Source organism: Emydura macquarii, unplaced genomic scaffold (genome assembly GCF_026122565.2).
Source record: "Emydura macquarii macquarii isolate MOO-44397 ecotype Brisbane River unplaced genomic scaffold, CSIRO-AGI_Emac_v2 contig_18, whole genome shotgun sequence".
NCBI lineage: Eukaryota > Metazoa > Chordata > Testudines > Chelidae > Emydura > Emydura macquarii.
The window spans coordinates 47,352-68,501 of NW_027130155.1; the positions used below are offsets into that span (position 1 = coordinate 47,352).

Consider the following 21,150-nt stretch of genomic DNA (forward strand, 5'->3'; position numbering starts at 1 on the left):
TTCTAGAAGGCAAGAAGACACCCCTTCTTCCTGCCTTACAAAGTAACTGGACAGTGCATTTACATTAATGAAAACAGGGTCTCAGCCAATCCTGGCTGAAAATGCTGCAGAGGACTTTTGGTGAGATTAACTTCTTTAGGCAGGAAGTTAAATTTAGTTTCTAGGAAGCATTTTTGTTTTATATGTAACCATTTGTTTCTGATGTTCTTACTCACTATCACTTGAATCTTGAATTTTTGATAAACTTATTCTTGTTCTCACTATAACTATCTCAGCATTGTGATAAGCAACGTGCTGATGCTCAGTTGATGTGTTCTGTTCTTTTAGGAACAGTGGACCTAGTAGCTCTGTGAGTAGCCAGTGTTAGGGGATGGATATCACAAGAGAATGCTTCAAAAAGACTTTGGGGACTGAAGTGTACCTATTGTTAAACTGCAAGGCAAAGTAAAGGCTGACATAGCCCAGAAGAGAGTGCTTGAGTGGCTAACAGGCTAGTTGGTAATGATAGAAAGCTAACACCCTGCACAAGCAAGTCTCCCTCACACTAGAGACAGAGCGTAACAAGGTGACTCATAATCCTGGGTGCTCCAAGAACCATCACACCCAGGCCTCACCATGTGAGGTATGTTGGGAGCATGGTAAAGTGAAGGTGGCATGGATGGAGTGCTGCTTCAGTCCCTTCAGGCCTGTTGCAATAGAAGATTCCTGAGGTAGCCCAGCCAGCCTTAGCATTGGAGGGGGGGAGAGTATAAAGGTGGCATCAAGTCACGTTGGTCTCACTCTCACCTCAGATCTGATACCAAGCAGAGCTCAGCCAGACTAAAAATCTAGCCCAGAACATAGCCCATAATATTTTACACAGAATGTATTTGAAGGAATTAAAGGTTTAAGGAATTAAAGCTTGTAAATCAAAGTTGTGCATGTTGCATAATGCAAATTAAACTATGTAGTGTGCTGTACAGGAAACATCTGCTAAACCAAGTAAAAATTAATGATGAAAATTAAGATTTTGTTGTTGATTTCTATCTATTTGTGCACATATCTGAGAAAGATGTAATAAGAAAGCTACCAGTTCACTGACAATTTAAAATGACTCTAGTCTAAACAAATATTTTTGCTTACACTTCATTGATTTTTTCATATAATTGGTAAAAATATGATTCATTATTCCACCAGCCATTGCTTTGACACATTTCCAAATATATCTTCACTTTGTAGCAATGCAAAGATAGTGCTTTATAAATATTTAATGAGATAATGCATTAGCACAAGGCTTTGGCAGTCAAGATAATCTTCTGATTCACCCATTGAGTTGTTTTGTGATATCCCAGTCATGCACCAATCTCTGGTGAATTTATATCTGGAAAATAATTATAAGAAAAATACACACGTTGAATAATTGCAACATCAAGGGCCTAATAATGGAAGCCTGTGGGAAATGAAAGGGCATTTTGAAATTAGAGGGCTTAGAGGTTATGACCATGATCAGAGAAGCAGACTGGAAATCAGGACTTCCAGAGTGAAATTCTGGTCCTTTTGGGGTCCATGGCAAACCTCCTACTGATTTCAATGGAAGCAGAATTTCATCCCTGGTTTCTTATTCCACTTTTGCCACTGTGTAACCTTGAGTAAATAGCTTAACCTCTCTGTGTTCCAGTTTATCTGGAAGTATCTGTTATAAATCTGAATAGATTTGTAACTACCTCTGACTACTGAGACTACAGTAACTCTTCTTGTCCTCCCTTCTAACTTCTTCCTCCCTATTTCTCTATTTCCTGTCTATATCATGGACTGTGGTCTCTTAGGGACAGGGATGCTATTTGTTATCTCTTTGTACAATAACTAATACAATGAGACCCTAATTCCTCTTTGGGATCCTATGGTGCTATCACAATAATTAATAATTAATTCCTTGGTGCCTTGGATCGTATATGCTAGAGGGTGGTGAATTTCACAAACTATCTGTTATACAAATACCGGGCTAAATTCTGCCTTAAAACAACTGCATGCATCTTTCCTTGACTTGAGTGTTTCTCAGGACAAAATTTGGCCAGGTGTGAAGGGGTGCCCGCCCCACACAGAATTGGAAGGGGTTAACATGGCTAGGCAGACCAATTAACTCCACAGGCTGCACCTGGAGGAGGAATCAGGTTCAGCTGTGCAGGAACAAAAAAAGGGCTGGGGCCTGTATAAAGCCCAGGAGGAGTTGGAAGCAAGAAAGGGACTGCTGGGAAAGAAGAATATGACACAGTCCAGGAAAAGAGGGAATCCTAGAGCTGCTGAGTTGAGGGTTCCTGGAGTGGAATACAGAGTATAGAGTGGGCCTAGGTTCCTTTACCAACCCCTGAGGGAGTGGCACCAGGCGGCAGTGGGAGGGAGGACTGCTAGGGAGAAGAGACTTTGTGTTGTCCCCTTCTGGGATAGCAGAGTGACTTGGCCAGAGGGCTGAGTCACAAAGATGACACAGTGGTTTCTGGAGTGGGAGAGGGGCTGCTGACCAGAGGAAGAGACAGAGTGATGGCATGCAAACTGTAGAAGGGGGGGACATCAACCCAAGAGCAAATCTCTAGAGTGACCCGGAGGAGTCACCAGACCCAGTGCTGAGTGGTGTGCCATGTGACACTGTTATATGATGAATGAAAATCATGTGTTGCATTTTTTCAGAATCAAAAATGTTTTTAACTGAATTCCTAAGGCTCAAAATTACTCTATCATCTATGCAATATATATATATATATAATCTCTCTGCTACCCATCACCATAGTTTCTGAATCGTGTATTTATGTTAACAACTAATTTTCTGTTACAACTAACACCTAAAACAAACAATCAACAAACTTAGTAATTCATGGTACATGTAAGCAGTAGAAGGAGCTGTTGAGCAAGAAATGCCTTTAAATTTTCAAAGGTCATTATGCAATGACTATTACTATCAGTGTAGTGGAGACAATTCAATTATGATTCATGTTCAGAAACAAACAAAATGCAAAAAAAAACCAAAAACCCAAAATTTTCAAATTCATTATCAATTTGCAGCATTGGTATGGGTAGGATAGGATCCTGTCAGTGTCTTTCCACTTACCCCACTGCTATAGGAAGGTGCCTTGCCTGAGTGAGCAGTGCAGAACTGAACCCAGAGCATGCATTATAAAACACTTAGATGTTCAGTTATTCATGTTGGATGAGATCATTGGACTGACTGAACATTCCTTCTGAATTCCTATAGCATTGCATGTAAAGTGCCTTGCTGTGGAACTTGTGCTTAGATTGTTCCATTTTAACTATTGGACACTTCCATTTGAAGTTGTGCTGAATGGGAAGAAGACAGGGCCCTGTAATACTTGTACAGCATTCTCTGAAGATGTCTCTGTTTTTATTGCAACTACTTTCCCAAACTTTTCAATTGTACCAATTTAGCAGATTCAGGTCTGGTCTGTACTCTGTAGTTTCCCTTGCCTCGCATTCAGTTCTACATGCTCTAATCCACAGTTTGGGTTCCAGAGCATTAGAATCTCATAACCCAGATGAGTTTGTAACAACCCAAGTTCTATGGCAGGTTAGAAGATGCACAATTCAGTATGAGGCAAGTAACAATGTCTTGCTATCAATGGCCAGATTCAGCATGATGTGGAGCACCTTCTACTTCCATAGGACCTAATGCAGGGTCGGATTAAGGTTATGAGAAGCCTGAGGCTAATGAAAGGGAAGGGCCTAAGTATGAATTATATATTGCAAAAAAAAAAAAAAAAAAAGAAGAAGTAATCAAACATTTATTTACATACATATTTACATATTTATTTATGTAAAATTAACACATTTATTTTACTCTCACTCCACTCAATTCTTCAAACAAACAAATTCTTTTTCCTACCTTTAGCTATGGCAAAGTCATGAATGATGTTCTCATAATTCAAAGACCTGATGATTTCAATCTCAGTGCTCAAGAGGGACAAAGCACTGAGATGCTCTTGTGTTATGGTGGATCCGAGGACGTTTTTGACCCTTGTTAGAAGAGAGAAGGAACGTTCTCCGCTACCATTAGTGATCATTAGTGACAAATACTGCCATAATTGCAGTTTCAACATTTGGGGAACAGTCTATCACATTGGATTCAGTGATAACTCGGTACATTCAAATAGATTTGCTTTTGTCATCTTTTCTCTATATATCTGAGAGTGATGTGAATTCAACAAATTGAAGAAATTCTTTAGTAAAATCTACTGGGAGATCGTCTGAGTACTTCTGACACAGACGTATGGTACCTTCATTGACTTCAAAACTTGAAATGTTAGGCAGAAAATTTGTCAGTACATTAAAGGTTTTGTCAATATTTTCATAAGCCTTGATCTGATGGTCTAATGAACTCTTCAGTTTGTCGATGATTGTGAAGAAGGTATTTATTAACTCTGATGGCCTTCTTGTCACTGAATGAGTGGGCATACTCATCAAAACTATCTCACATTTGTTGAAGAACAGTTCCAAGACCCCTCATTAGATTTATAGCAGTGGAAAGTTCAATTTGAGCACATAGACGGCACCTGCTGAATGGCTGAAATATATCATTCCAGACCTCACACAGAATACCAGTTTCCAAAATTGCATCACTCAGGATCCTTGCATCTTTTCTTGTTGCTGCTTTTTAGATTAAGCATCCTTGATGCTCTCTAGTGCTTCAAGGATGTTGGGGTATCCCAGAACAACTTAATTCACATCTTCAGCATTGGCACTCCACTAATAGTGACATTATCCCTGATAGTGATTTGGGCACTGGGCATCCCTTTTGTAGTGAATCTCTAAGAATGACTGATTGATGAACTACACATCTGAGAACGTTCTTCCAATAAGCATGAGCTTCTAAAAACTAAGTTTTCCATCTGAGTATTCGCCTGCACTTCCTCACTGCCAGAGAGGAGAAAAAAACATTAGGAGAGGAGTACCTTTTAGCACTGCATCTTGTCTTTGCTGTCTTTCTTTGGCTTCCTTCAATTTCTGCCATCCTCCTTCCTTCAACATGTTTTCTGTTGTCCAGTGTAGGCCTACTGTGTACAAAGTTCAATATTGCCTGGGCCCATATACATTTACTTAGCCCACAAACACAAAATCACAACCACCATAAATTGAATTCACTATCTTGATGGATTAATTTGTACAAAACACTATCTAATGAGACAAAACAATTTCCAATGGCCCCGCTACCATCACTCAGCTGTTACTTCAATATGGAATGGAGGGCCTAAAGTAGGGCCTAAAAATAGGAGGGCCTAAAGCTATAGCCTTATTAGCCTACGGGTTAATCCGGCCCTGACCTAATGGGAGATAAGGGTACTCAGCCCTCATTGAATGAGGCCTCTAGATAAGTGTATAGAATACCAGTCACCCAAACCCGACATACCAATTCTGGGACACATACTGGTGGCTGGGACCACTACGCAAGACGTATGATTCGTGTATCCTCCAGGATGGAACCATTTTGGTTCACTTTGCAAATCCTACTATAGCCTGAATTACATCTGTCATGGAATGCAACTTTTATACAAGCAGTGGTACCTGCAGAGTACCATATATATTTTTATTTTATTTTATTACAATGAAAATTAAATGTGCAATGACTTATTTGGGTTATAGTGAACATTATTCTCTGCATTTTTTAATTTATTTTGTTAAACCGTTAACACAAAAATAAACATAATTATATGTCAAAAAGAGAAGCAGTAATTGAGCAGTTATTAAAAACAAACATTACGGGTGTTGCTGTAGCAGACACAGGAATCTTTCTCTTAACGCTATCCAGCTAATATAATAAAACAATTCAGAAGGGAGTTACTGCAGCAGATACAGCAAAAAGCCAGGAAGAAACAATTGGCTCTCTAAGGGCCCATCAACACAGGCAAATTGACCCTGTCAGGGGATTGTGTTATAAAACTTTTCCATCTTACCTATTTAAATGGGACTAAACTGGGGTCTGGTTTACACTTAAAAATTTTGCTGGCATAGGGTGTGATTCCCCTCCCCCCCCATCCTAATAGATACAGCTGACACAGCTGTATGGGCAAAAGCCTCATTGTAGATGCAATTATACCTGCAAAAGTCCTTTTGCTAGCTTAGCTTATTTTGGTTTGGAGTCTATTACAGAAGTGGGTGGGTGAGATTCTGTGGCCTTCAATGTGCAGGAGGGTCAGACTAGATGATTATGATGGTCCTTTCTGACAAAGTTTGAGTCTTCTGGTAGAGCTAAACAAGGCCTGTATTACAATCATGTTGCAAAGCATGGGCCTAAATCTTGGGCTGCTCCAGCTAAAGAGCTTTTCGCCCAATGCAGTGAGGGAGGTTTAACAGGATATATGAAGTAGATGACCCTCCTAAAAGAAATTCTGCTTACTTCCTATAATTGCTTTTATCATGAGACTATACATATGAACAGAACTGTATTGGTTGTGTCAACAGCCATGAAATGTAGTTTTTGTTTATATACATTGGAAGACTTATAAAAAGGGCGAAAGAGAGAGGTTAATATCCGTTCTTGCTGAGACAAAAGAACACCTTAATTTGGAAAATTGTTTAGTTTCCTTTTGTTCCTGAGCTGAAGGTAAATAAAGTTCAAAGCAATTCTTGGGGACACTTTATGTAAATATAGTGGTGATATTGCTGTAATAAATGAAAGTCATGTCATATGTAATGAAAAAGGACTTAGTTTCTTGTCTATATATTCTCCTGATGCGAGTTTTGAAATATTTGATGTTTTTACAAAGTCCTGGCACCTATAGGGAAGTGATTACATGAGAATCTCAACTTGTTTGTTTCTAGCCCTTGTGATTGTAGAGAAAATCCTGAAAATGTGAACCGAGTGCACTTCAAAAGGCTCAGAAACCAGAAGGCTGGGACAGTGTGGGGGAAATTTGGGAGGGGGTGGAGGGGATAGAAGGTGAGATATCTTTATCACTGCGAAGTTACATTACAACATTGGTAAAATCTGCAACATGCCTTTTTATCTGGTCAGCACTAAAACAATATAATTTGATCAGCTGCTTAACTGTCATCCCAGTACCATATGGGTTGTGCTCTCTGTAGGGAAGCTGCATAGACTAGTGATTAAAGAATGGCATCAGGTAACCTCGGTTCTGTTACTGATGCTATTCTGTCAAGAGTCTACTAATTTTGGGTGCCCAACTTGAGAGATACCTAGGGCCTGACTTTGAGGTGATGAGCATCCTTAACTCTCATAAACTTCAGTAGGAGTTGCAGGTGCTCAGCACCTCTGAAAATTAGCGGCCTGATTTACCACTGCATTTCTCCACTTAAACAGCGTTGTAACTCCATTGAACTCACTAAGTGTCACCAGTTGAGGCACCCAAAATGTAATAGAGGTGCATGAAAATTTAGGCTGAAAGGATTTCTCAAGGTTACACAGCAATCCAGTGTGGTTCAATTTCCCATGTATATAATACCAAACTTTGTATAGTGCTTTGAGATTCTTGACTCAAAAGTGCTGTATGAATGTTAGAATTCAATATTTTTATACCCAGCAGTAGACCTTAACTTTCCTGCTTCTGATCCCTATATGTGAATCAGATATATACAGCTAGGAGTTGCTGGTTACTACTAGATTAAGCTGTTTGACATAACATGCTTAAACTGATCTTTGCAAAATAAACTAAGAAAGCTAGTGCTTGGATACCTCATTCTAACTGACAAAGAAGTGTGAGGAAGGGAAGGCTGCTTGCAGGCTTGGAAGGCATGGTCCTAAACAGCGGGTATTAGCCAAAAGACATTCTGTGATGTTTTTCAGTTTGAATTGTTGACTGGTTTTCCTGTCTCTTGTAATTCTGATTAATTTTCCAGTCACACTTAACCCCCCAACTAACACATATATTGGCTATCATACTCCTTTAAGCTTGGTTGATAAATCTGGTCAGTTTCTAAAAGCACCATCAGTCAGCTGGCTGGAAATCCACTGCAAGAGAAACAATATACAGTGTCATTTTTCTTCCAGCAACGTTCTCTGAAATATGGTCACCACTTGGTAACTTTTACTGGTTTCTAATTGATAGACACCTCTACTGGCTAAAGTTGGTCAGAAAATAAAATAAATGCTTTGAAAATGATGTGTTTTTCACTGAAAAGTCACCTAGATGGAAATTTTCTAACCAGCTCTACTAGTAGTTTAATCATTAGAAAACTGAAAATCTGCTACCTTTATTCTTCTTTCACCTGTCTGTGAGTATGATAATTAGGGACCCATTATTAGGCTCATCCAACAATATTAATACTAATAAACTCTCTTCACCTCCAGGCATCTTTTGGCTTTTAACTTAACTAGATCTTGAGCCAGTAAGATCCAGCTAGGAGTTGCTGCCATTTGAAATATTCATAATCAGTCACAGCTGAGATTATGCTTCCACTGCCATGTTCCTCTGATGCCACTTCCTACTGAGATGAGGATGAGTCTGAAGAATCTGCAATATTGAAACTGTAGTATAGTCTTACCTAGCATTTTGCATCCATTTTCACTTCCATGTCCCTCTTTCTTTTAAATGCATTAAAAATATGCTTTTTTGGCCTCTGCCAGACATGCAAAGAGCTGACCACTTGTCTGACAGTATGTCTTCTCCCCTGTGAACAGAGGTGGCTGCAGATGACAAGATAAATCACAAAGTCACAGAAGTGTTCGGAAACAAAATTTGATCCACCTTTTAAAACTAATTTTCTTCTCTTTACTAAGATGTTATACCAGAACTACTTAGAGTACTACTACTAGTACAGATTAGTAGAGTCAGTGGTGTTTATGACCAAGCCTGGTGATTAAAATCTGAACAGTTTATCCATTTATTTTGAGGGTTTTTTTCTGAGTGAGTCCTTGCTACATTGGGTGTGTTTTGGGATTTTGAAGATGTTCATGATGGGCTTTTTAATCACTGTGAAATTTGTGCTAGCCTTTATACTTGCCATTTTCATAAGCATTATGAAACCATTCTCACCCACCCCCCCACATTAAGGGATTCACAGAGAGGGGTGCATATCACTTAACCTATCAATGCCTAAATGTGTAACAAAGATCCAAATGAAGAACAAAAAAAAAAAAAAAAAAGCTCAATGAAGAAACTCAGTGTTGGGATTCCTTCCTGTAGCATTAATGACTTTCTATAACTTTTGTTTGATTCTTTAATTCTGATGTAAAGAGTTTTCAATAGTAAAAGTGAAGGGACATCAATATTGGGTGGAATGAAGGTATCTGTGGAGGACAATGGATAAGATCCTCCAAAATAAAGGCCATGTGGGGGGTCCTGGAGGGATGGGGAACCCAGCCTTAGCTAGATGGACCCTCGCAAAGCCTCCTGTGAGGCTTGGTGCCTGGTCCTGTCTGCTGAAGGAGCTGTGGATGGGAGGCTGGAACTAGAACAGGTTGGGAATTTTTCAACCAAACATTTTTTCATCAGAAATTTCAATTAGTTGAAAGCTAAACTTTTCAGTTTTGATAAAATTTCTGTTGTGTAGATTTTTCAGCTTGGGGATAGAATTTCTGATCAGAAAGAGTCCGAGATGCCCCAATTAAGCTCAGCATACCCATGTAGGGGAGATGGAGGCTGAAGTCCCTGCTCTGAAGCAGGCAGGACAGAGATGTGAACCCGTCCAAGGCAAGCTGATTGCCCGAAGCCTTGGCTGTCTTGGGCTGAGCTCTCACATTTTCCTGTGAAAAATGGGAGTTAGAGGTCTCAATTTCCTTCTGACAGGAATGGAAACTGATTTTAAAACCACCTCCCCATCATTTTCTGACCAGCCCAGGGTAAGTCCACAGCGCAGTCACCCCATCGTCAGGCTCCAGGCCAGTGATCTTCACTGTTTTTCAAGCAGGGGCCACTTTGGTAAAAACCCTTCAATGTGAGAGCGACATCAACTACTAAATTAACACATTAATCTTATGGCTTTATTGTGGCTGCTACTTTCTCCAGCTGCCTTGTTTTCTGTAGTTGTTGTAGATCTGATTTTGTTCGGTTAGTTAATATCCACAGTTATGTTCTTATCTGCTTTATCTCCTGTTTTACTTTCCGATTTTCTCCTCAACGGAATTAAGAATCTATCCTTTCTTTCCAGTAACTGAGGGGGACCAAACAATAATATATGACACAAACAGCTGAACACTCCCCCTTCTTCATTGGTTGCTATGGTAATATTATGGTTATTATACAACAGATAGATGTACTTATTGGGGCATAGCATACCATGTGGTCAATGTGACATGTAAAAAAGGCAGACTTTGATAGGTTCCCTGCATGTGCTAATGTGAAAAATAAAATAAATTGGAATATACACAATTAGTCAGGGAGCCACATTTAGGGTCGATGGGAGCTGCCACTGGATCACAGGCCTTGCAACGAACACTCCTCTAGGCCCACCCCAGCCTGCTACTAGGCCCGGCTCAATCCCCTCTCAGACTGCTCCCCAGACTACAGGGCCCAGCAGCCTTTGGGCTGGTTCCTGCCAATCACAAGAGATGCGGAAGCGCAAAGGCTGCTGGGGCTTGTAGGCGGCAGGTTCCCCCCGGTGCGCTGGGAGGAGGCGGTCGAGCCCCGCCCCGGCCGGGGGAGGAACTGGCGCAAGGCGTGGGCTCTCCGCGACTGAGGCAGGTACATGCGCGCAGCCGTTGCTGTGCCATCGCCGCTGCAGGCGCCAGACCTGGACCGCTGGCGCCGCGGCCGGGCAGGGGTGAGAGCGGCGTCTGCGGCCGAACCGCCCGCAAGTGGGGCTGAGGCCTGAGGGAGCTGGCGCCCGCGTGACCTCTAGGCGCGCAGAAACGGGGGGCGGCTACGCAAGTGGGACCCGGCCCCTGGCTTTGCAGCCCCCGCGGATGAGCCCCGCAGCGCCAATGCCACGCCGGGGAGCCGGCCCTTGCGGGACGTGCAGCGTTAGCAGAGCGTGCCCTGCTCCGGGCGTTAGACCCGTCCCTGCCGTCTGAGTGCCGGAGCCCCGCTGCCGCTGTGTTTGCATGGTGCGCTGTTCTCGGCTGCCTTGCGCTTCCTCCGTCCTAGCCCCCGGGCTGGGCGGCCCCCACGGAAGCTGCAGCGGCGTAGGTGGCCCTGGCTGACCCGCATTAGTAGAACACGAGTTGATGTGCTGCCCTGCATCGAAGCTGGTTGCAGCCATACCTGTGTCAGGCCCTTGAGCAGCGGCCGCCGGAGGAGCCCGACCCTGCCTGTGCAATAGCGGAGTATGTACCTTGTTCTCGGCTCCCTGGCGTTAGCTCTCGCCCGGCCATCGGCCGCTGTCGCATCAGAACAACCCTGCCCTGGTGGGCTCTGTTTGGAGCACTAACAGAGCGAACGGTTGGTCTTTGCTATCTCACATCAGATCTGTCCCCAGCTATCTGTGGGAGCTGGCTGGAGGAGGAGGAGGCGGCAGCTAAGCAGCCTTGCCCTGGTTGGGTTATTTTGTAGCACCAGCATGCACTGATCTCTGCTGTTTTGCGTCAGACCCATCCCAGAGTGAGTGAGCCCCTACTTGAAGAAGCAGCAGGACGAGGCTGCGGCTAGCCCTGCCCTCGCTGGGCTTGCATTAGCAGAGCATGCATTGATTTGCTGCCTTGTTTTAGACCCATCCCAGCCATCGGGGTGCGTGGTGCATGGTGTGAGAGATATACACTCTCTTTAATAAATGATAGAGGATACAATGACTTTGCTGTCTCTGTTGGGCCGGATCATGCGTTACTTCTTGCTAAGACCAGAGACCCTGTTCCTGTTGTGCATCAGCCTGGCCCTCTGGAGTTACTTTTTCCACACAGATGAGGTGAAAACCATCGTTAAGTCCAGCAGGGATGCCGTGAAGATGGTCAAGGGCAAGGTGGCTGAAATCATGCAGAATGACCGGTTTGGAGGGCTGGATGTCCTGGATGCGGAGTTCTCAAAGACCTGGGAGTTCAAGAGCCACAACGTGGCTGTCTACTCCATCCAAGGGCGGAGGGACCACATGGAGGACAGATTCGAAGTGATCACTGACCTGGTCAACAGGAGCCACCCCTCTATCTTCGGGATATTTGATGGGCATGGAGGAGAGGTAAGTTTGTGGGGTTACTAATGCTCAGAAGGGAGAATGTATGGATGAGTCCCCATTTCTGAGGGTTCTTTTGAGCTGGGCGTTCACATAATATTTTTTATTTTAGCAGAGAGTTCCTAGGCTGTGGGGCAGGGCTAAGTTTGGGGTCTCTTTCTCCACCAGTACCAGAGATCTTGGAGGAAGTGGGGAGAATCTGTGCATCAACACGCTTTGCAACAGGGAATTGTTTGGTCAGTAAAAGCTCTGCACAGCATAATTAATACAAACTGTCTGGAGTAATCTTTTTTGTTAAGGAATGGTGTGGGCTGGGGAAGGGGCTGGGCTCTCCATTCTGTGAGAGACTGCGGCTCAGCAACAGGAGTTAGAGGGGAGACAACACAGAATAAACTTTTTTTGAGTGAATATGAACAACTCTTAAGTTTTCGTGCATAGGAAGAAGGCTATTCTCAGTAACCCACCCTCCTAATCAAGGCAAGATAAGCCTACAAAGCTCATCCTCCTCATCTCTAACACTTCTCCTGTTAATGACTTGCTTCTCTTTTCCTTTCGTCACTGAAATTTTCTGCTTGCTGGTGCTAAACCTTTGACTTCCCAGCCAAGGACACTTTTCCTTTTTCTCATTGTTTTCTGTGACTTGTATTATTACTTGATGAGATGCCTCTTTACCTCACAGGTAGCTTTGAAAACCTTTAGCTTTTTCCCCATCTAGGAACACGCAGCTGCCATTTAGCTGGTTTGTGTTGCACACAAAGAGCAATTTCTTGTAACTGTGGCTTATTTCAGAATGGAAAGGAAATGTAGAAGGATGGTCCCTTTGTGACATCCTGGTTCCAGCCTCTGTTACCTATATCCAGTTTGTGTATGATAGGGGTAGGAGTTTTTTTTGGAGGAGTTGCAGAAGAGATGCATGTTAACATTTCATTTAAAAACATTTCTCACCAGTTGAAGAGCTCTGTGGGTGTTTGTTACTGTGTTATGACATGAGAGCTTTGGATTTTCTTCAGCTGCTCTGAAATATCAAGCAGCCAAGGTATCTTACTGGAAAAGCTCTGACAGAGATCAGGCACTCACAGAGCACACAAGGACAGCAGCTGCTGTCCCTCTAAACCTAAATGTGCTGTTTCTAAACCCCATGCATGGGACAGATGGGAGAAAACTGCCTTTATCTCCCTGCAGGCAACATGATTGAAGTCTGCATTACTCCTGTCTTGCCTTTGTTAGGATTTTGTCACCTAAGTAATAACTTACTGTAGGGGTAAACTTAAAACTTTGGTTATTAAAAGCTTTTGTCAGGTTTTTATTTTTGGTTGTGACAGATCCCATATTTTTCCTCTTGAGTTGAAAGTGGGGGTGCCTGGTAGTGCCAGTTTCCTAGCCATCCTCCAAGGAGTGGCAGTTAATCGATATAGAGCACAAATTCATGCCTGCTCTTCCCTCCCCAAGCCGGATATAGATCATCTCTGAACTGCACTGCCTTCTGAGCTATGTCTGAAAATAGAATGTGGAGTAAATATGAAATTTTTAAAGTGTGTTTTTTTGTTTTTTTTGAAAACTCTAAACAATTTTCTTTGTTTATAGCAGCCAGTCAAATCATGTGTGGAACATCATTGAATTTGGTTTAAAAAGCCTAGGGTAGACAAATGCATAGTACAAGCATTTAGCCCTTGGCATAGTACACAGTAGTGATTCTCTTGTTCAGTTGTATCATATATATTTGGTCCCTCTCCTCTATGAGGACTGGAGGTGCTGGAGGAAAACTAAACACTTGTTTCCAAAGCTGAAGATGTCTTATTTAATAAGATAGGAAAGTGCAGCTAAATGGCATGTATATTAACATAAGTACTTAGACTCTTAATGGGCATAGGTCTAACCTCAGGTTCTAATAGTATGTACATATAATATATTTAACTATTAACTTTAGATCTCTGCAAACCTCATTTACCTTCTTTACTACTATCCACCTGCTGCTGGTGCCTCTGGGAATTTGTTCTACTTGATTAACTGTGTTTTGGTGGGGGAGGTTTCAAAAGAAAAAGTTCTAATTTTGAGGGCTTTGTTTAAAGATCTCTCCAAATTTCACTCCAAGCTAGTACAGGTTCCAGTTCCTGTTATCTAGCTTTCAAATTAAAGTCTCAGATACTTATGTGGGTTCTTATTTACTACTTTTCTTAAAAAGCACGTGTCTAAATGCTTTGTACATAAAGTTTTCTGTTTCTGTGGTGTTGCATAAAAGAAAATAACTTATCAGAGCATGAAGTGCCTGGCAGGCTTGCATTGCATTAAAAACCTTGTTTGCATAAGTTAGTTTTATCTACATATGCCTTATTGATTTGAACAGAGTTGCACAGTGCTTGCTTTGAGTGCAAAATATTTGTCTCATTTTTGAGTCTTATGTTTAAAGCATTTTTCTGGATGTCTGGGCTGGGGAGGGCAAATCCTAAAATGAAGTTCATGGCTTCTTGGAACAGGGTATCTAAACATGTAGCAAAGCTTTTATAATGACTATATTTCCCTATGTTTTTGTTTTTTGCCAAGTAGCTGCTGTAAAGCCTCTTGTCTTGCATGCAAAGGACAAATGAATGGCAATCCCTGGATTATATGTGGAACAATACATAAGGCACATTTTGCTTTTCTTAACAAAGAGCACTGAAAATATAAAATGCTGAATTAATTCTTCCCTGCCATTATGTCATCTCTTGCCAAATCAGGTGAAGGGTTGAAGGACACAGAAGCATCAGCCAAGTAATATTAATTGCTAGATAGAGTTAACTTTATTCAAACGTTTAAAATTTAATATTGTTAGTTTTGTATAAGCAATGCTTTTCTATTAGTAGTGTGGGTGATTACAAGACAAGAGAGACAATCTGAATGATTAGTAGCCACCCACTGCAAATTTTGGTGGCTGCCTTAACAGTAAGTAGACCAATACGAATATATATTAGTGCCATTTGTTATAGTTAAGGATCTGGTTTGCTCCTGCAGTTATAAAAGTTAAAAGGAAAACTTCTTTGGGGAATGAAACTTGATATGTTGTGTGTAGTGCAGACTTTTCCTGGGTAAAAATGGATTGGCTTTTCCTTGAAGAGCAATATGAACTGCTTCTACAGTATGTGTAGAGTAGTGATAGTGTATTAATGGTTAGGGGAGGTAACTTGGCAGAAGAAGATATGAAATCAGTTTCCCTGACACTATGATGTGACTGGACAGTTCTCTTTAAGGTGATCTACAAATGGAAAAACAACGTGGTTGGTGCCCTTTTTAATTTCTTTATGGAACATAGAGAAGGCCTGAGGGCTGTTCATGTTTTTTTTTTTTTTTTTTTTTTTTTTTAAATTCAGGTCCTATCTAGGCTGGAAGACTGTGGAATAGCAAACCAGTTAAATGGTGTGAAAAAAACACTCCCCTGAGTTGACATAAGATTTGCTGGGATAAGGGAGAGACCCTCCTCCTCTCTCTCTCTCTCTCCTTTCTCCCCCCCCCCCCCCCCCCCCCCCCACACACACACACACACACACACACACACACACACACAGCTACTGCTATGGTTTTATTATGTTGGCAGGAGAGCTTTTGCCAGCATAAGTGCTAGTGCAGACAAGACCTTATTTAAAATACTTGCAAACTACCCAATAAACCTTTTTATGTCAGAAAACCTAGAAATTAGTGTCCAAAGTAATCAATAGGAGATGCTGGTAATTGATTAACTTAGTTGGTGCTGCAATGTGTAAATTGGGTGGTGGGGAGGAGAGTGGTGGCCAACAGATAATGTTGTAGAGTCCTTACTAATATTCTCTGAAATGTACTGTGTATAGGTCACACTGCCCTTCCAGCCTTTCGCAAATAATAGAAAAACTTCCTTAAATTCTATGCCCAGTAAACCAACTAGCAATGACTGACTGCTAGAAGGAAAATAATGTTCTCTTTTGCCTTTTTGACAACAAACAGGAATTTTTCTTAAAGTATTAGTTTTTATCCTAGTAATGAGAGCTTTTGGTGCAGTGTAGTGTAAGAAAGACACGGGGCTGATCAGTTGTTTTGCCCTTACTGGTATCTATTGAACACAGAGCTTGTCAAAAGTTTCCCCTGACACAGAGATAATTGTCCACTTCCTGTAACACTGAAGATAGTTTCATGGCTAACATTAAAAAAAAATTAGCTTACCTTGGCTGATTTGATTGACATTCAAGGTTCCTGTTCGCAGACTTTATTCTTGCATTTTAAAATTTTTTAACTTGAGTTATGTCTGAAAGAAGTAAACGAAATATGCGCTTTGATTTTATTTGCCAATAACATTATATCCCATTTTTAATGTAAATTTTCCAAGTCAGAGTTCATATTAGTACAAGGAATTGTTGAGGTAACTAATGGTTTTCTTTTATGGTAACTTCCTTCATTTTCAATCTGGGATCCTTTGCAAAGCACTTAGTATTTCAAATAAATATTTACATTGATGGGGTTATGTTGATACATGTGACAAATCTCTATTGTCCCCAAAAAAAATGAAATATAGCAAAATTTCTATTGTTGGATAGTAAAACAGTCTTAGCTCATGAATATGTCAGAGAGCTATACTTCCCACACTGCAAAATAACTTACATCATTTCTAACTACACTTACCGTCAAATTCAGCATCTCTTACGTCAACTTCCTAAAGTCCGCTCTGAGCGCCATCTTCACTAGGCTGTGCCAATGGGACATGCATTCCTGTCAACACAGCATTACTCTTTTTCTGGGGGTGGCTTTATTAAGTTGATTTCTAGATCGATTGAACAGATTTTCACTTCCGCTCAATCAATCCCGATAAATCAATCTGACAGTGGTGAATTTGCCGCCATCAGTGTAGACCATATCCTAAGACTTGCTGTGTCCCATACTTGCAGTAGTTGAACTAAAGATATTTAAGCCTGTTTAGTTAAAGTGGTGCAAAACCTAATGTGTAGAAATTTACTTTGATTTTTAAACCAGGTTTATCTGTTCAGTTTGCACTAGTAAACTTACAGGTGAAAGCCAAACTGAGAGAAACTATTTTAATCCAATAAGTGAGTCCATACAGGGGCTTGCATTGGTTTAACTAAATCAGTTTAAACATACACCTTTAGTTAAATCCATGCTAATTGGTATGTAGGCCTAATGACTTGTCTACACTGGGAAATGAATGGCATATTAATATGTTAGTTAACATAAATTGATGTTTTCAAATAGTTGACACCTAGTGGTAGAAATGTTAGCTGGTCATGGTTAACCCTACTTTTTACTACTCATTTCCCCAGTCCAGATAAGCCGTAAAGCAGGGGTTCTCAAAATTTTTTTTGCTGGGACCCCCTTTGGAAAATATTTCCGGCTGTGATGACCACCCCCCCCCCTCACAAAAGTGATGAGCCCCTCCATGCCATACCATCCTTACCCACATGCATGGGGACTGATAGCTTGTGACCCCCCCCCCAATAATCTCACGATCCCCTGAGGGGTCGTGACCCCCAGTTTGAGAACCCCTGCCTTAAAGGGATTGCAGTAGAATTGATGATTGGTATTGGAATAGTGATGGGAGTTAATTCAGCAGTTCAAAACATTTTAAACTTTTAATCTGTTTTCAATAGAACTCTTAAGTTTTTCTAAAAACAACGAGAGTTCTGTAGCACTTTAAAGACTAACAAATTTAATTTCAGCAGGCATAAGCTTTCATGGGCTTCAGCCCACTTCCTCAGATGCAGTTGGTAGCCTGGTAGTTAAGTATTTTTACATGGTTTAAGCAAGATTTGTTTTGTTCTCTAAGTGGTAAAAATTTGTGTCCATTAACGGACTGTTTTTTAGTAGCATGGGGGAATCTCTCATGAAGGAGCTAAGGTTTTTGTGGGTGGGAGAGGGATAAAAATGCAAGAAACAGTGCGGGAGTGGGTACTGCAGGGCGGGATGGCAGTGAGATTAAAAAAATAGTCCCGTGCAGGACTCTAGTGTTCTGCTTCTAGATATTGAGTAAGGAGAAGAGGCTTCATCTTTTCTATCTCTTCCAGTATTTCCTGGCTGTTACAAGACAGATGATTTTCTACTCAGTTTTTTCCAGCCTTTTTCTAGTGGCTTTGCTCCTCCATAAATTAGCTCAAACAGCAGCAAGAAATTGACATGATTCTTAACAGTTTCATTGCTGCCCATAAATTCCTAGTAGTAGCTAGTGAACCTGACCAGTGTCCTGTTAATTTCACTCAATTGACTGGTAAACTTATGTGCCATTAGAGACACTAAAGCTGTAGGAAGGCAGCGCAGTATCATCAGTTTACATTAGTTTTTGTTATCAAGACCCTTTGGATCTAGAATGGCTAATAACTTAGAAATTTTAAAAATGAAAGTTTTTAAATTTGTTAAACTGATGATTTAGGTCCCCACGCTTGCCAGTGAAAGCTTCCCCTATTCTTTGAGTGGATTTTTCAAGCCCTTTGAGCAAATGCACTGAGTGTGTTGTATGAGCACCCTTCTGATTTTTACATCCTTTAGATTGTTGTTAAAGGATTTTAAGACTTACTGTCAAATGTAAAGACTTGATCAGAAAAGTGTAGAAAATTTTAAAATCTGACATAACTTGCAGGAAAATGTGTCTGTAGGTATCAGAATATTAGCAAATAGTTCAGCTTATTCAATGAACGGGTGGAAAGGGATGGTACTTTTTTTAATAGCAGTTGGTAAGCTGTCCATTTATAACATAATGCATTGTAAAATGTTATAGCTCTTCTTGGACCTGTATAGATTATACTATTGCAAACTGCCTATCTGTTCAGTAAGTTAGTTCACAAAATAATAAAACAGAAATACTTGTTATGACTGGTAGGATTTCAGGTCTAGAATAACAGAACCCATAAAATATTCTGACTGAATTTTCTTCGAAACAATGAATTTTCATTCTAGGAAAGTAGCTCAAGGTTGAGAGGATGCTCAGGTGGGACAAAGGCTCTAACTGAGTAGAGAAACCCCAGGATTGTCAAGTACTACAATGAAGTGGGGGTAAAAGGGGAAGAAGCAGCAGCATAATTCTTTTTGTTGGGTGTCTTAATGAACTTCAGTGAGAGAGCTGCATGACAGTGTGGAGTACCAATCATACCGTTGATACAAATTGATTATTATGATGCTGAAACATTGCCGGCTCTCATCATCTCCGACCTTGTCTGATTCACAGCTGTGTGAGCAGCTGACATCTCCAGCCAGACAATCAAAGTACGTGTTGTAACTGCTAAACCACAATGTAATTATTCACTGCACCTCATGTCGGCAAACCTCAAAGCTCCCCTGGAGAAATGAGCATTTATTTGCATTTACTTTCAGTGTTAAAATTTGTTACTACTTGCACATTTTCTAGTCGTCATAAATTTTGGTAAATCTTTTTTTAAATCCCCTTTAGGGGTAAACATTAATTTTATTAAGCTCTGTTTGTAATAGCAGAGACTGTCAATCAATACTGCATTCAACCAGTACACTTTTTAATGAAATAAATCTCTTTACCTTTTCATCCTCTACCAGTTATAAAACTGCTGGAGGGCATTAAGCATTTCATCTGATAAGGGGAAGTGCATGTCCCATAATATAGTTCTCTGATCCATTACAGGTCACACACCTTTTTAAAAAAATAAAAACAAAAACCTCTAATTTACATGAGACTGTGTTTGTTTGCTGGTATTCTAGATGGCTCTCTGAACTGAAATTGCCTAAATCTTCTCTCCCAAATCGCAGTGAGGTTATTGTATTGGGATAGCTGGTTGTGATTAAATGTTACGTAAAATATAAATCCTGGGTTCTGTGCATGTAGCGTAGAAACTTAGGCGAATTTAAAATTTTTTTTTGAGTAAGATATGCTTTTTAGACTTGAATTTTAATTAAAATATTATAATTTGACAAGACCTCTGGATTCTCTGTCTGGTTTAAAAAGTTGTTTTATAGGACATTGAACAACGCTGTGAGGGATGTGGGAGATGCTTGAAATGTTTTATGAATATTATGTTCATCTGTTTGACTATTGTTGTCTTGTTTGCTGTATGACTCCCATTGACATAAAGTGGCTACCTGAGAGTTCTTACAGTGGTGCAGCTACGCAGCTGGGCCCCTGTATGCTCTCTAGTGTAGACATAACCAAAGCTATTTTCATTACTGGCTAGGCACAATTCCCAAAGGTGTCAAACCCAATCAGACCTGCTGAGTAATCAGTACACATGCAGACATGAAATAGTAGTGCCTACCGAAGTGCTTCACCGTAACTCCTCCATGTGGATGCTATAGGTGCAAAACAGGTTCCGAGTTCAAATTAAGGTAAACCTCTTCAAAGAGGGCTATAGTAACGTGAATTTAGGAACTTTTTAGTTCACACCCGCAGCTCCACGTGGGGGAGTTACAGGGCAACACTTCGGTATGCGCTGCTGTTCAGTCTTAGTATGAACATTGTAGACAAGCTGTAAGAGTGGGAGAAACACAAGCTGTGCCCCAGGACAGGTGAAGACAAGAGGTCTAATATGTGGAGGAAGGGGTTCCGAGACCAGGGAAAGGTCTACGGTGCAGCTAGCTCTGAACTGTGACACAAATGATGAGCCACATTTTGTCAAGTGCATGAAAAGTGATGTAGCCACTTTCTTTTCCTCCATAAGTGGATGTGTATGCTACTGCAAGCTGTTTTTAACATGCACCTGCTAGTGCACCTACTAGCAAGCTTGCCATACTACCATTATATTTCAATAGAGGCAGGGTAGTCGAGGAAGGTGTTTGCATAGCAGCCATTACTGAGTCAGGGAGCATTTGTCTGTTGACTTGCAGACCATGCCCCAGACACCTTGGCTGCATTCCTGCCTAAAAGGCCTGTGGAGCAGCATTTCCAGTGTCAGCTTTCATGATTCTGGACACTAACTTCTGACCTGTGATCCTACTGCTGGCCATAAGTTTGCTGTCATGTGCCTATACACATTACTCAGGACTTGGCTCAGTATTTTGTTTTCCATTTGCAGTTGACTGTCACAATTCCCAGGACTGTGTCGCACTTAATGCTGCTTCTCTTTCAGAAAGAAATGGGAAGACAAGATGCTATGTAGATTTATAAACAAAGATGGGCATGTTTTCTTTTCCTTTTTGGAAGAG

The 21,150-nt window shown here is 41.1% G+C and overlaps 1 protein-coding gene and 1 long non-coding RNA gene across 3 annotated transcripts in view; one reads left to right on the plus strand and one right to left on the minus strand.

Annotated features, from left to right (window-relative positions):
• Positions 1-1,017: 1,017 nt before the first annotated feature.
• On the minus strand, positions 1,018-11,359 carry LOC137150150 (uncharacterized). 2 transcript variants are annotated; one of them, XR_010918931.1, is made up of 4 exons: positions 11,212-11,359; positions 8,485-8,626; positions 4,938-5,039; positions 1,018-1,360 (listed from the first exon to the last, which is right to left on the minus strand). It is a non-coding gene; the product is annotated as an uncharacterized lncRNA (long non-coding RNA). The 2 variants fall into 2 exon arrangements; XR_010918927.1 differs by lacking the exons at positions 1,018-1,360; positions 4,938-5,039 and adding an exon at positions 3,822-4,899.
• The window catches only part of PPM1L (protein phosphatase, Mg2+/Mn2+ dependent 1L), a 171,523-nt gene continuing 161,007 nt past the window's right edge, over positions 10,635-21,150 (plus strand). The window contains exon 1 of the mRNA XM_067543622.1: positions 10,635-12,045. Coding sequence (XP_067399723.1) covers positions 11,647-12,045 — 399 coding nt within the window. The 5' untranslated portion in view covers positions 10,635-11,646. The remainder of the gene's footprint in view (positions 12,046-21,150) is intronic.